This window comes from Ostrea edulis, chromosome 1 (genome assembly GCF_947568905.1).
Source record: "Ostrea edulis chromosome 1, xbOstEdul1.1, whole genome shotgun sequence".
Lineage (NCBI taxonomy): Eukaryota > Metazoa > Mollusca > Bivalvia > Ostreida > Ostreidae > Ostrea > Ostrea edulis.
This window is the reverse complement of record NC_079164.1, coordinates 70,019,120-70,035,769: the sequence shown is the minus strand read 5'-3', so window position 1 is coordinate 70,035,769 and position 16,650 is coordinate 70,019,120. Positions and strand designations below refer to the sequence as shown.

General features: G+C 34.0%; 1 protein-coding gene and 1 long non-coding RNA gene across 2 annotated transcripts in view; one reads left to right on the top strand and one right to left on the bottom strand.

Moving 5' to 3' along the window:
* LOC125683512 (uncharacterized) overlaps positions 1–15,615 on the bottom strand; it is a 39,513-nt gene extending 23,898 nt beyond the window's left edge. Inside the window, exon 1 of the mRNA XM_048924745.2 lies at positions 15,279–15,615. Within this exon, the coding sequence (XP_048780702.2) occupies positions 15,279–15,362 (84 nt within the window). The 5' untranslated portion in view covers positions 15,363–15,615. The remainder of the gene's footprint in view (positions 1–15,278) is intronic.
* On the top strand, positions 1,700–6,209 carry LOC125681092 (uncharacterized). Its single transcript, XR_008801112.1, has 3 exons — positions 1,700–2,636; positions 3,500–3,566; positions 5,833–6,209. It is a non-coding gene; the product is annotated as an uncharacterized LOC125681092 (long non-coding RNA).
* Positions 15,616–16,650: the final 1,035 nt, after the last annotated feature.

Below are 16,650 nucleotides of genomic sequence, written 5' to 3'. Positions count from 1 at the left end.
ACGCCTTTTTTTTTTGGCAATGTTTCAGTCATTTTAAGTCGGTTAACTAACTGAAATATGTTTGGTTGTGAGTGTTCCCTGACGGCCCCCAATGAGCCTACTCTTTTTCGAAAATCAGGAAAAGGGTCTTTTGCGTGCTAAGGGGGTTGTGATCCTTGACACGGAGAACCGTTTAACGTCCGACGACTATGAACAGGTGTAAAATCAATCAGAACCTTTGCTCTGTAATCTTTGCCAAGCGATACATTCTATAATTTGAATCCTGTGGGGATGCGGGTTAGAATAGGTCCTCAGTACCCCCTTGTTTGTCGTAAGAGTCGACTAAATGGGGCGGTCTTTCGGATGAGACCGCAAAAACAGAGGTCCCGTGTCGCAGCAGGTGTGACACGATAAAGATTCCTCCCTGCTCAATGGACATAAGCGCCGAGCATAGGCCTACATTTTGCAGCCCTTCACTGGCAGTGGTGACGTCTTCATATAAGTGAAATATTCTCGAGAGGGACATAAAACAATATCCAATCAATCAATTAATCTATAATTAGAGGACGAGGAAACGTAAACTGGATAATTTTATGGAGTATCGCGAAAATTTGTGAATAAATTAACCTGAAGTATCAACATAAAATGGGATGGTCATGCATTTCTATACAAAAAGAAGTTGGGAAAGTGTGTTTGAAATATTTGTGCAAAGAATTTTCGCGGCGGTCACAAATTATCGGATTTGAATGTGTATTATTTAGTACAGTTGTATTTACTTTCATAAGTTTTTATATTTATATTCTCTCTCTCTCTCTCTCTCTCTCTCTCTCTCTCTCTCTCTCTCTTGTTTGAAGCGCATAGATTTGAAATTAAGATTAATTTTTGATATGAACAGATAGCTGATTGATTGATTGAATATTGTTTAACCTCCCGCTCAAGAATATTTCACTCGTATGGAGACGTCACCACTGCCGGTGAAGGGCTGCAAAATTTAGGCCTATGCTCGGCGCTTATGGCCATTGAGCAGAGAGGGTTCTTTATCCTGCCACACCTGCTGCGACACGGGACCTCGGTTTTTGCGGTCTCATTCGAAGGACCGCCCCATTTAGTCGCCTCTTACAACAAGCAAGGGGGTACTGACGACCTATTCTAAACCGAATCCCCACGGTATTGAGGGGATAGGAGAGGTCGGATGATTGCATCATCCTAATAATAATTGTAACTTGACATGGAACACACTTTCTGTAGTGAATCAGAAAATAAGAATAGTGTTGTCATCAAAGGAAACTCTTCACAACAATGATACAAATTGTCATTGCCTTTGTTTCAAACATGAATATAAAATGAAAAATAATTTTCAAAAATAAAACAATTTATCCCAAGAGGCGACTAAATAGGGTGGTTCTTCTGATGAGATCACAAAAACCTAAAGAGGGTGTTCCACCGAAGCGGTAATTTTCCCAAATCGGTGCTCCGTGCCAGCATTCGTGACGTAGAGCTGACCTTCATTCATATTTATACTCATTGCGTATTTGCCATTTAAATACCTGAAGGATTCCCCAGTACTAGGGACAAGCCTAATACATTTTATGTGTCGATACATTATACAGTAGTCTAAAGATAATTTTTGAAATCGTGAAAATTAAATTGTCTTCTTTTTTTCTGAGTATCAGATACAATGTATACAGTTTCATGTTACGAGTGTATCAAATATTTAAGACTGATTCTATGTAACTATCAAAATTCAGTGGCCACGGTATGTCACAGATTTTGATGAAACTTTGTGTGTAACAATATTATGATAGATATAAAACAAAAAGGACATGCAAAGGTTTGACTTAGCAACGGTTGCCATGGAAACCGATCCTCTAACAACAGCTGGACAAGATATGCACATGTATGTTATATTTTGAATAATCAAAAATTAAACGCTATTGTTTATAAAAACAACAATTGTAAAAATTATTTTGAGCTAGGTTCTAGCTTTTAGAAATTTTTTTGTATTTATTTAATCCTTGAAAACAATAGAAATAATTATTTTTATGATGTATAAGGGTTTAATATATGTAATTTTTAGAGAGGGATAAAATATATTTGCCCAGTCATTTGGTGTAAACTCACATGCTAGTAAAATGTATTGAATCTTACTTTAAAAAAGTACAGAAACACATTTGTGGAGAAACCAAAGGTAAACACATAAACCAGTAGTTTCCTCTGGTGCACAAACCAAAATACACCAGAAAGAGTTATTGCCCTTTGTAACACTCTCTTGTATTGGAGATATGAACAGCCTTCATTTGTTTTCAGTATGGCAGGAGGTGGAAATTGAGTTTTTATTCAATTTGTTCTTCAGAAGTTTATCAATATCAGATGCTCTTTGTTCACTTAATTCACTACCACGATCTTTATCTTCAATTGTGCTAAAGGATTCCGGTTTATTTCATGGAATACAAATCCGTTTGATCTTTGCCATAGTCACCGGACTCTAGCATCCAATCGTCTACGTAATTCGTAGAAAAAGTAAATGTTGTGGAATTTAACGCTTTATTACATCACATCCGACTAAAAAAATGACCAGGGAAACAGAAGGCTGACAGACATATTCATAGAAAATATGAAAAAGCCCTGCCTGTTGCCGTGTTGGAACTTGTATTGACGTAAGTATTCTATTTGATTTAGAATCCAAATTCTAAAGTAAAGGCTGAATAAAATGTATCAGAAAATTTGGCTTTTAGTAAACATATGAGAACCCCAATTTATTTTATACTGTCAGCCAGGCTAGTCAGCTATAGTGGTATACATGTAGACTGAACATTGTAAGTGGTCCTGTCATTTACTGCATGGGTGTACAATATAGAATACTAGTTAAGTATGTCCCCAACCTAACATTCTCTCAGGGAGTTTCCTATCACATTTACACAGAGTTCAGGATCTGTAAAAATTGGGGAATACTTATAAAATCATGTTTCATGTGGAAATTTTCAAAAGGACTAGGCTTAATTTATGTAATCCTAAGTGATGACCCCCCCCCCTCTCTCTCTCTCTCTCTCTCTCTCTCTGACTGTCAAGTTTACAATAAAAACAAACATGTGAATGCCTGTGTGCATTATAGATAAAGATTGTTAAAATCATATATATTGGTGAGCCAGGCTACTTTCAAGTTTGTTTACCTGTGGTAACCCCCACTAATATGTGATGGTTCTAATCTACAGAAGAAATCACACAAATACTATTATGATTTAAAGTTTTCTCATCTCTGTAATTATGAACTTTAGGACACTTGATTTGGAAAAATTAAATGATGAAAAATTGATGATTTTGAATTGGGTCCTGTAACTGGGCCCTCAAATTCCAATACTTGTAGGTCCTGTCAACTGAAGTAAATCAAAAAATATTAAATGTAAATTGTAAATATTCAAATACTTTTGAATTCTTACTTTTTCATCCAATAATCACATATTTTGGCCAAAGTACATGACCACTATTTTATGTAATTAATGTGTGCTTTTCTGTGTTTCAGCTGTATGAGCATCATACGGTGCAAATCACCTAAAGATGGAGTTGACCAAGTTGCTGACTTTGAGGAGGTAAATATTCAGCATTAATAGTGACTACATACACATTGAATACATAATTTTAAATTCAAATTTGAATCCCAGTATTATAAATCCTAAAACAAATTAATAAATGTGGGGAATGTGGTACATTGGGTTTAATTTCTTGGTTATAGAGCCTGCATGGAAACTGAATTCTCTAGAATAATCACAGGAGACCATCCATTTTTTATGCGACATGATGACTTGAAACGTTTTCATCACAACTTCCTAAAAAAAATTTATTACTTCACTTAATTAACATACTCAAAAAGACTAGTTGTTTTGTTGTCAATGACGCACATATATATGTACACATGTGTATGAGCTCAGTATCATTTGTAAAAATGATTAATTCTAATTAGATCAATGTTGAGAATCACTCAAGTGACCTACATGTTGCTATTTGTGTGCGTCAGTCATCATAAGACGTTAATTGAACATTAATATTTTTTCTTGATAACCACCCTTCGAATTCTTTTCAAATTTCTTTTAAACATCTTTGGGACAAGGGGAATTAACATAGATTGTAAATCTAAGGACTCTGGATTGACGGTACTTTTAAAAATGCTCTATACCAAAATTGAGAATTTTGTTTTAGAACCAGGGTTTGATTTCTTCAATTTTATGGGGAAAACTTTTTCAGATATACACTTCGTTAAATTGTAGAGTTGGGGAAGGAGGGGTATAAGTGTATTTGACATTTATTTGTGTCCAAATTATGCAATTAATATTGAGGATTTCAGTAGTAGTCTGTTTTTAAAACAACAGACACCTAGAATTAAGAGCACAATGAAAGCATACATGTGATAAGGAGGGGGGGGGGGGGGGGGGGGGGGGGGGGGGGGGGGGGGGGGGGGGGAGGGTGACTTCATAATAATGCCTAAAAATTCTTAACAAGTAAATTTTAAGAAAAATTTTACACTAGAGATGCCAATTCAAGATAATTAACATGCTTTGTTTATTGGCATCTGGTGTACATTTAGCAACAAGTAGTGTTGTTCATTGTGAAACGATAAATTGATAATGTACATGTATGCGTTGGTTGTACATGTGTTTTAGGCATATCTTATTGCATGTTTTGTTGTGTTTGGTTGTCGAAAATATTGATAGAAATTAATAATGAAGAATTGCTGATATACTAAGGACATCATGATTCTGATCTAAAGAAATTGAGGACTAGTTGATATTTACATACTTTGTTACATCATGACCATACATTGCTTGCAAGAAAAACACACATGGGCCACATACATGTAATCAGTGACTAAGACATTTTTGTTCAGTTATACTGTTTTCAAGTCATTACACTTAATTCTTAGAAAAATTCCTTAACTGGCAATTGATTGCAATCAGAAATTGCAAATTTTCTATTTATTCCTTACTTGACACCATCGAATGACAGTAATGTGATGCACGCTCCCTGTAATCAGGGGGAAATAACTCGTATAGCATTGTGAAAAATGTAGCTCATTGATTATTCATATACATTTGAAATATTTTATGGTTATACAAGATTTTTTACAATAACTATTGAAAAAGACTCTAACACAATTTATGTTCATGTTAAATCATTGACATCACAGGAGGGTGCAACTACCTTAAATAAAGCTGAATGCTTATGAAGGAAAAACAGAAAGGGGTACCAAAATTGCGAATTTCGAAAACACAGGGTTGTGAATGTGGGTCCAAAAGAGTCATATAGTGTATAACATGGATTTTGTAGCCCTTAGAGCTATAGTGATACTTTGAATTTTTTTTAAATTTGATTAATACTCAGGTAACCAATAAGGTTTGTGGACATCTTGTTAATTTATGAGTATTAACACTATTAATAGCTCTTCAATACAGCATAAACACATGTATACAAACTGTATCAAAACATAACATCCTTTAGGCCAATTCAACTTAATTAGGTCACCAAAAAGTATGGGGCAGACTGTGGGAAGATTTTACTTTTTAATTTTTATTTTCTGAGAAATATATTGATGACAAACGAGATTTTGTCAACAGAAGTGCATAATTTAATGCCAGATATATAAATCTATGTTATTTCACAGATGATTTTTGAGGGGCGGGTGGGCGGGCATGATAATCTATCAACTAAGTAATTAATTAAGTGGTAAAATTACTATTCTAGCATCATGAATGATCTTGTACATGTAAATTTAGTTTAATCAAATTGAATTAGGTGTGTACTGTATGAAAATGTGAAAAAAATAAGATGAAATTTTCATTATTTGTTCAACACATTTTTTAGAACTTGAAGAGCAGAAGATGCATTCCATGACTCTTATATGATATAGAAGACAAAGAAGAGCTCTTGAGAATGGAAAAAAAACTGCGAGTTTTACAGTCAATGAACACACCTCACGACACAAGTCCATCCTGATTCAGTAAACTATTTTTCTAAGGAAACACCATGACTTAGTTAAGATCAAGTTTTGGTGTCAGAAGACTAATGTAACTAAAACATTGCAAAATTAACCTGCAAGTGTCTTATGTGAGCCTACTGAGTAAGGATTCATTACTGAACAGTTGAAGGAAAATCACTATTATAATGATTTTTAAAAAAAGATGATTGTGTTGTTTGGATAACATTGTGATCCATGTTTGTTGAATAAACAACTTTGCAAATATGAGTTGTTCTGTGTTAATATTATAAATTTACTAATTTCTGGTATGTCAACATAGATTACAGTAACACTGAACAAACTTCAATAAATTTTAAAGTTTCATGCAGTTTCTGCAGTAGAAAATGACACCTATTGATTTTCTGGTCCAAAGGTCACCAGGTGCAATACAATACTCTGTACAATTGATGTCTGCCCAGTTTCTTCAGAACCCTTTGATTGATAGTGATATTTCATACAGGGGTTGGTCACTGGTAGTATATGACCCCCATTGATTTTTAGGTCAAAAGATTAAAAATGGCAGGAGCCTCCGTGGTCGAGTGGTTGGAGCATAGCGTTCAAAATGACACGGCCTCAGTCGGCACGGGTTCGAATCCCGCTCGCGCTGGTATTAAGTGAGAAAGTTTCCCAATTTACTTTCGGAAGGTCGGTAGTCTCTTCCCAGGTACATTGTATCTGGGTTCTCACTTTCACCAATAAACACTGGGCACCACCAGAAAACTGAAAAATTGTTGAGTGTGGTGGAAAATATCAATAAATCAATCAATTAAAAATGACTAGGTGCAATGTAGCTAGTACTCTATGCAATGGTGTCCCCCCAATATCTTGGGCCTGTTGTTCAATTATGATATTTCATATGTTGGTTGGTTATGAATAGTAGATGACCCTAATGATTTCAGGTCAAAGGTCAACAAATACAAGGCAGTACAATGAACAATTTATTGGTATCTACCCAATATCTTGAGAAGACTTTTTATAGTTATTGATAATAGTTTACATGACAATACAGTACATGTAATATAGCTCGTTTATGGAAATGATTGCAAAATCTACTTGGTGTTTGGGGAGGGGGGGGGGGGGTTCTACTGGATTACAGTTTATGTTTACATGGATTTTTTTAATCACTCTAATTAATTTTTATTAATATGTTAAACTTCTCCATGTTTATTTTTGAAATATCAATTGCTCATATTGTTCATTTTAACTGAAAATGGTGTAGGTTGTATTATTTGTCATTAGTATGAATTTTTGGCAAAATGCCCAAATCTACAGTTTTCGTACAACAATAGATCAATTGTACTACATTTCACCATTAATCTTTTTATATAAATTAGGAGTCTTTGATATGGACACCCTTTGATGACAGTTGATTATGTTGTATGTATTTTCCAAATTATCTACATTCATCAACGAAATCCAACAAAAAATCCCGTTTTGGCAAAATGCCCAAATCTACAGTTTTCTACTACAATAGATCTATTGCACTACGTTTCACCATTAATCTTTTTATATACATTAAGAGTCTTTGATATGGACATCCTTTGATGACAGTTGATTATGCTGTATGTATTTTCCAAATTATCTAAATTCATCAACGAAATCCAACAAAAAATCCCGTTTTGGCAAAATGCCCAAATCTACAGTTTTCGTACTACAATAGATCTATTGCACTACGTTTCACCATTAATCTTTTTATATACATTAAGAGTCTTTGATATGGACATCCTTTGATGACAGTTGATTATGCTGTATGTATTTTCCAAATTATCTAAATTCATCAACGAAATCCAACAAAAAATCCCGTTTTGGCAAAATGCCCAAATCTACAGTTTTCATGCTACTACAGATCAATTGCACTACGTTTCACCATTAATCTTTTTATATATATTAAGAGTCTTTGATATGGACATCCTTTGATGGCAGTTGATTATGCTGTATGTATTTTCCAAATTATCTAAATTCATCAATGAAATCCAACAAAAAATCACTTTTTGGCAAAGTGCCAAATTATAATACATTGGTACAGCGGTCAGTAACACACTCTTTACCATAGGTGGATATAGATATCATAAATAAGGAGGGAATTTTATGGGGAATCGAGATTTATGGAGAAAATTAGTTGTCTTTTTCAATTTTTTATATACCACAAGGACAAAACATGGGCAAAACGGACTGAATTTTGCAGTTCAATTAACCCTCATAGACTGCTGTCGGTTTCCATGGCAACGGATGGTAGAAATTCGGTGGTGGGGTTGAAATTATGTAAGATGGTGCAAGTAAAGTTAATACTGTGAAAATCAAAGAAATCTGTGACATTGAGTGGCCAGACCCTATCTGATTTCTTTGATTTTTACATAGAATTGATCTTAATATTCTATACCACTACAGACCAAAAGCTCTTATACTCGTATGTATTATTTTCTACAACCAACAATTGGCAACTGTACATGACTCTGGCCACAAAACAAAATATGGGAAGTTTAATACGCATTAATAAAGTTCAACATTATTCGAAGTACATGCACCTGTAAAAATTGATTCAACATAGCAATTTGCTACTGGAATACATATAAACTCAAACTGTTTAACGGTTATTTACCTTGTTTAGCATTAAAAATTTTCTTCCAAGCTTGGCAAAGTTCACAACGGTTTTTTGTAAAAGGTATCATGCCTTTGTCAACAACTTTCATTCAGAAAAACATGCAAGTTTTTGTTAGCAGCCTTGACTATTAAAACACAGGTATTGCATGCTGTATTCGGCGTGTTGAGAGTCCTATTCACAAACTAAACAGTGCCCAGGTTGGAAGCTTGTTTCAAACTCGGCACATGGTAATAAACAGATTTGACATGAAACATTTATAAAAACTAGAAGCGTGTTTCAATTACGAAAAAAAAATCTAGATGGAAAACGTATTATGAAAAAAAAGTGTTCGTGGGGGAGTCGAACCCAGTCATTTTAAAAACAGAAAACATCTTTACACATAAGAGTCGACGACCTTATCTATTGAACCACGCAATAGACCATACATTACTAAGGAAAATTAATGTACAGGTGAAGTTGAAAATAATGCCAGTGAAGTTTCGTTGTTTTTTTTTTAATTTACCAAAAAAATGCCCTCGTAAAACAAAATTTCAAAGCGACAGTTTTTTAGAGAAAAACTCGAAGAACATGTTCATGCTAAATTCATTTTGTTTCACGGAGGCAGTTTTTCTGAAATTCGGGGATACCCCTCCATTTTAACGCTAAAAATCATATAAATCGCTTATTGTTTGATTTAAACTCGAAATATTTTGGCTAATTTTGTCAATACACATCTTTTAAACTTATTTTCAAAACTTATTGAATGAAGACATACGTTCCAATTGGTTTTATCATATATTTGAATAACTTAAATTTTTCGATCTTTCATGCAACACCTTTAGAGAAATTAACATGAGACGTGCAACACCTTCAAATTTCGAGCGATACCTTTTAAAGAATTTAGTAATGACAGGTATAAATTTTTGTCGAACGTACAAAGCATGGAAGGGGAACAAGATTAGAACATGTAGTTTAGGGTTTAAAGATATACCCTTCCAAGTTTATGGAGATCCATACCACCTTCCCTGCTTGGAATATGATGATATTAAATGAGTGTATAATCTGCATAGGATGTGTATGTAGGGGGACATCGGTTTATAAAAGTTTCTTTTTCATTACATAAATGTCAATGGCTGACTCCCTAGCTTTTTTTTCAAAAGCTAAACTTGTTAAAGATATATTGTAAAAGGTTCCGGTATACATCATTCATATTGTGAACTAAATACTTCATCATATTATAAAATGCTTGAAGGGGTGAGGATCAATAGGACGTTTTTCTTTTTCAGTTTCAAGAAACGATTTTAGCTATTTCATGTCACCTATTATTGTTTTTCCCCAATGTTTTCTTGCTCATTGAAAAAAAATGTCAATATCATCTTCTACGATCGATACAAAACACGATCAGGGATAGTCCTGTAGTGTAACGCTGCAGGCTGTTTCACTTCTTCAAGATGATAACTAGGCTAGAAAATGGAAATGACAGCCTGTTTCCTCGATCTTAATTTCATATATAAATTCATCGTTTTCACATTTTGAAGATTTTACAACATCTGTGCCACCTCTCTCATTTTTTACCATTGAATTATTGGAATACCTTCACCCTAATCCATTTTCTATGCAAATATACAAGTTGTTTATTTACGTTTCCTCAAGCGGCGTAGGAATACCTACTGTGGATATAGACCCAATAATTATCCTATGAGTGATATCCACTGGATGAAGGGGTAATTATGTGATAAATGGTTATATATCATTAGATAAAGGGATATACATGTATGCTATGTTGCTTATTATAGCCCATTTGTTTGGAAATCATTACAAAAAATGAAAGAAGTACATTTTCATTAATGTTGATTACATGTGGATGGGGTTCTTACATGTACCTTAATTTTGAGATGCAATAACAATAACATTGCGTGTTAACATGTATATTTTTCAATATCTATTTATCTTATAGATGCACTTTTTTCATGATTGAGTTCATTTAAGGCCTAGTTGAATCTACATTAAATACAAGACGACTCTTAATTTTGAGGTTAATCGTCAAAACTACAAATCTTCCATATCCATTAGGCCTATATATCTGTACACTTCTAGCAATAAGACGTATAATGAAATATTCGCATGTTTCACAATCTAAAATAATGTGTTAGTTGTTTTGTTTTTTAAATTTCAACCTAGAATATTAAGTTTATGTCAGAAAAACATGCTTATGTTCCATGTATTGCAGTTCTTTTTAAAGGACAGCAACTTGTTTTCATCATTTTTGAGAAAAAAGGTTTGTTTATAGGAAGTGTCATTAATCTCGTCTTTTTATTCATCACTCTAGGACAAACTCGCTCAGAAATCGTCTTATTTTAATACTGGCCAAAAATTTCCGATACAACCGATCAGTAATTCCGATAACAATTTCCAACTTTTCCAGTGTTATAAATTTTATAATTAAAGTAATGTTGATATGTTTGTAGGATATATCGGGCGAAAATATACCAACTTTGTTTAAACAGATGTGATGTTTGAAGGTTGTTGATGTACTAGTTTGAAGAAAAAAACAAAATATATGTTCGTGAAACACTTATTTCCACGCATAGTTAAACTCCAAGGTCAAGGTAATGTGGGCAAAACTTTTGGAATGACATAGAGATCTTGTCACAAAGAACACATGTGAAATATAAAGGCATTAGCACATACCGTCCAATCATTATGACCAAAATTAAAAGTTTTTCAAGAGTAGGTCAAACCCCAAGGTCAAGATGTCAAAACTTTTGACACCTATTGATTACATTATTGTTTAACATCCCTCTTTAGAATCTTTCACTCATATTGAGACGTCACCATTGCCGGTGAAGGGCTGCAAGATTTAGGCCTATGCTAGGGGCCTCAGTTTTTGCGGTCTCATCCGAAGGACTGCCCCATGTAGTCGCCTCTTACGACAAGCAAAGGGTACTGAGGAACTTCTAACCTGGGTCCCCACAGGAATCCACTTATTGAAAGGTCTTGTGAAAAGAAATACATGTACATAGGTGAAAAACGAAAGCTCTATCACCAACCATTATAAAGTTATAGCCAAGGTTATGATTTTCAAAATTAGGCCAGACCCCAAGATGAAGGTCAAAAGGTATATACATGTGAAATATGAAAGCCCCATCACCATCCATTAAAAAGTTTTGGTCAAGATTAAAGATTTTGCAGGCAAACAGACTAGCAGACAGAAAGATAAAAATGATATGCCCCCGAAAGCATATAAAGGTGTGAACTCGTTTGACAAAATCGAAAAAAATTCTATGTTTGATTTAGAAAACAGATATGCAGATATGTAAAGTGAATTCTAATTGGTTCAAATCCCATTGAGGTTTTGCAATAACATATTGCAACTGCTTGATTAATGCATAATAATCAGGTAGTATGTTTTCTCGGTGAGTTTGCCAACGGGTGATGAGCGAAAGACAAAATCAACAGTGCGTAGGTATTTTTTGGGATGTCACTGTCTTAATGAATCAGAATTTATGGCAGTTGATGACCATGGGGTATTCAGTTCAATTTCTAAATTGCCTTTAACAGTTTTTAAAAGAAAGAGTTTTTAAAATTTCTATCAAAAAGTATCAATTTTATTCAATAAACAGTATTTGAATTTGAACTTGTTCCTACTTCCATTACCGACAATGCTGAAGGAGTAATATAACCTTTATAAGCTAGGTACATGTACATGTAGTTGCAAAGTGACAGTCCCTATTTGAGCCAAATTTTTCAAACTTACAGAAGGAAAATTCGATATGAAACAATCATTGTGAAATCATTATATTACGCAGCGTTGTGATGTTATATCTGGAGGTTAATCAAGACACTTGTCTCTGCATAAGAGGACCGATATATGGGTAGGGTTAGAAGGAGTGATTATAGAAGCACATCAGACCAAAACAAAGATCAATATAATGATTGTTTGATTACCCTTTGCGATTCATCATATTATCCCATGGTTATGTAAAGGAAAAAGAAATGTATTTATTCTTCATCTAAAATTTAAATACTGAATAAGCAATTCACTTTTACAAAGTTTTATGATTGTATATTGAATCATACTATTAACTAGATAATATTTTTATATAATGATATCCAGAATTTGTGTAAAGTTCTTTTTTCCACCAATCGGATGGTAGAGTTTTGAAGTTGCGTTAGAAAACATTTTACTTCCAGTCTTCAAATACATGTATTCATAATATTACTCAAAAACGGTATTCATTCCCATAGTTTCACATTGAAGAGTGAAATGTAAATAGATAAAAATTTATAAACAATTTTAGATATTTATCCAGATTTAGTTACAAACACCTTGGTGTTTATTGAACTAGAAAGTTAATCTACTGGTTTTCCTGAATCGCATTTCTATATGTGTATATTTTTCATTTGGATAGTGTAACAGCTATATATACAATTATAATCTGTGATAAAACAATATTGATCAAGATAATTGTTGTGATTCATTCAAATTCAGATTCCGAACTACATACTTTATCGTATACCACATCTTCCATGAAACATTCCTATGTTCACATTGTATACCAATTTTATGCATATTATGCATTTGGGTTATTTTATTTATATACCCTAGTCACCCTAGTCTTTGTCTTCATAAAACTTTTCAAATCTAAGCCAACAACAAACAAGCAGGGAAAAAAATTGTGAGACAAGTATCGCTGCATTTGAATATGACGTACATGTACAATGTATTCTATATCTAGATACAGCGATCGGGGTAGCTCAGTGGTAGAGCGTTTGCTTCGTAACCCGGGGGGGGGGGGGGTTGATTCGATCCCCGCTCGTGGTATGGACGTGTCAAGCCTAAGAGTTAACGTAGGTAGTGTATGCTCTTTCGCCAAACGCTCAGCATTTAGAAAGTGAGAATCGCGGGTCTTTTGGATATGACCTTATAAACGGATGCCGCGACAGGCGTTGGCACGATACAGCTACGGTCCTGAGTGCTAAGCATAGGTCTAAATTTGTGGTGCTTCACCTACAGCTGGCGACGTCTCAATATGAGTGAAAAATTCTCGACGGGACGTAAGACAACCAATCAGCAGTTCATTAAAAATGAAAAACACGGAAAATGAAGCAAATTATCAAATTGAAGTAAACTAAGAAAAGGCACTGTCGATACATGTATTACTATGTGAAGCCTTCATTTGTACCATGCTACTTTGAAATCAGATATAAGAGGATTGGGAATTTGTAAGAAGAATTTTATTTCATTGATGACCATCAGAGGTAAAACCCCAAACGGCTTAGTTGACAAAATACATTTAAATGTGTTACGTATAAATATCTGAGTAAGCTACACCAGAGGAACAGTTAACTGAAGAACTTCAACCTTAGTACATAATAAACTTAAAATTAGTCATCCTTTATCGATAACTAAGGATGTCTTGTGAGTATAGGCACACAAGTAACTAGCCATGTAATTAATAGAAAACTAGTAAGAAAGCATTGATACTAGAATGACAGCGAGACTCGGAGTTTGACAAAGTGCGTCGGATGCGCCAGCAGAGAATTAACGATAGATTGCCGGTATATGTACCATAGATCAAAAGAGGGGGAAAAGAGGATATCTCGCCATCATTATGACACTTTCGCCTTATCATTGGAAATCTATACCTAAAGGAAATTCCGTATTACGAATGTCAATGTAATATTTCTCTTTGGTAACCGTTCATCTTACATACAGTGAATAATTATTTCGTGAAATATCGAATTTATCTTGTGTGAAATATTTATTGCACTTATCGGTGTCCTATGTATTTTATACTTTTTCACTCATTAAGAATATATTAACACTTATCGCCATTTACGAAGCAGGTGAAATATGGTTCCATCCCTGTTTTAAACGTTGTGTTCTAGTTATAGAAATACAGCTCTGAATTGGTTCTGAAAGAGATTGTATAGGCGTCCAAATCATGTAAGTTTGATAATCCGTTCTTTGACCAATTCAATAAGCGTAGGTTAAAGTCAGCAGCATTACTTCTTATTCCTGGTTTTTATGATGAACGATGACATTTCTCGGCTTCTCGTTAAGCTGAATGGGCGGTTATTTGTTATTTACTATATTTCCTATGTCAATAATCCTCATTATTATTCTTTATGTATGAATAATTAATCTGATCATGACATGTTTTGTCAGTTAACAAGCACCTGATTTTCAATCATATTCCGATCGTCATTACCGAAATGAGGTTTTTCGCCATGCTTAACCCATTAGATAGCATTTACCTTTCCCCTACATAATCAGAATTCACAAAGCATTAACTTTCCACTTTCAATTGAAGTTTCTTATTATTTATGGTAATGAGACAGAAATTTATACAACTTCATATACTTGTTTTTCAATCTCAATTTCCAAATGAATTGAAATAAACGCAGTTCAAACCAATTAAAGCTTCTATGCACAGTATAACAATAATGATGGCATAGCAGTTGATAAAAGTTCCTGTTTGCGTGAAATTCAGAGTTTAACTTTAATCTTCGATCCGTTTGTTCCTTATATAGATGTATATTTTATATATAATTATAAAATCTAGAAGTTGTTTTTATTATGTTTTTATCATTACAAAAATCCTCTTAGTACGGTTAAAAATTTATTACTAGAAAAAACAATATCAGAATAATGTGAAACAATATAACAATACACACTAATAAGGTAATATACAGGTTTCCACTTACCTTTTCATTCGCTACAATGCAGGTAAGCTGAAGAACACCCAGGGCAAGCAACGTTCGGAGTACGGACGCTCTCGATAGCGACATGTCTTCTATATCTGGACCTACGAGGGACACACAAGCTAATTTTAAATATAGAGGTCTGTAGGCGGTATTTTGCTACTGTTTAATTGGATATCTCCAACCATCCGGGCATTTGAATCTGGAGCGTCACCCATGTTAAGCCTAATCAGGAGGTTGTTCCAATCGATACACAAGACAATCTGTATTATCCTTAGATTAACTGTTTCTTTAGCCGATGATAAAGATGCAATAAAGGCATCTCTGGTGCTAATTCCCCCTCAGTGCGATGTGTTCGTATTGTCAATAAATGCCTGGAATACCAACAGGATATTAGACCTGTTGTCCAGTAGTATTACCTATTAAACTCCGACTAGTGTTGAAGGAGACATTTTGACACTTATAAATACTCAAGTATATGTATTCTTTCATTTAGTTGAATTATTTTGTTTCCACTGAGAGGCCTCGCTGCTGTTTCTCTAAATCGTATTTTTAATATTTATGTTGACATATTCATCACACTACTCCAGACTTCAGACATTTTATATCAATAGTGTTTCTTCCTTTACATAAGGTAAAACACTAATAACAAAGCATCGTCTTCCAAATCGGAATGTAAATATCAACCTACTTACAATTCTGATATTGACCATTTTGAAAGATCCACATTCCGATGTGTTCGCCTTTAATATCTGTATACAAATGGTATGATACGCATTTCCTCATGAAAACGAATATGAATACATACCTATTTATTAAATAAATTATATGTATGTCTATTCTAACGCCTTCGAATTCCGACAGAAATGAAAGTAGAATATCAAAATGAAATTACATTTATTTTTGAAAATACATAAGGGTATGAAATGCGACGCTTCACGCAGGCATACTTTTCATAAAGCTCTGAGAAATAAATTTCATTTAATGCTCTACATGAAGAATGTCGGTATGAAGTGTCGCAGTTCATACCCTCATGTATTTTAAAAAATGACAGTATTCATAGGATATGACACTCACTTTTTTAAATTATTGTTTCAGATCAGGCAAACGTAGTCATCCCTACTCAAAATCAGTGTGCTAAGAACAATCGGTATGAAACACGTCAGATAGCATCAGGCAAACGGAGTCATCCCTACTCAAAATCAGTGTGCTAAGAAATGCCTAACAATCGGTATCAAAAATGCCAGCCAGGGTTTGTACTCTTTAGATTGAGTTAACAATTTCATTACTTCACGTGTATGCATGTACAACGTATTAGTATTTCTGCATAGATCATTGCCACTTTAAAAGTGTGGTATAATTTCGGTGTACAAAT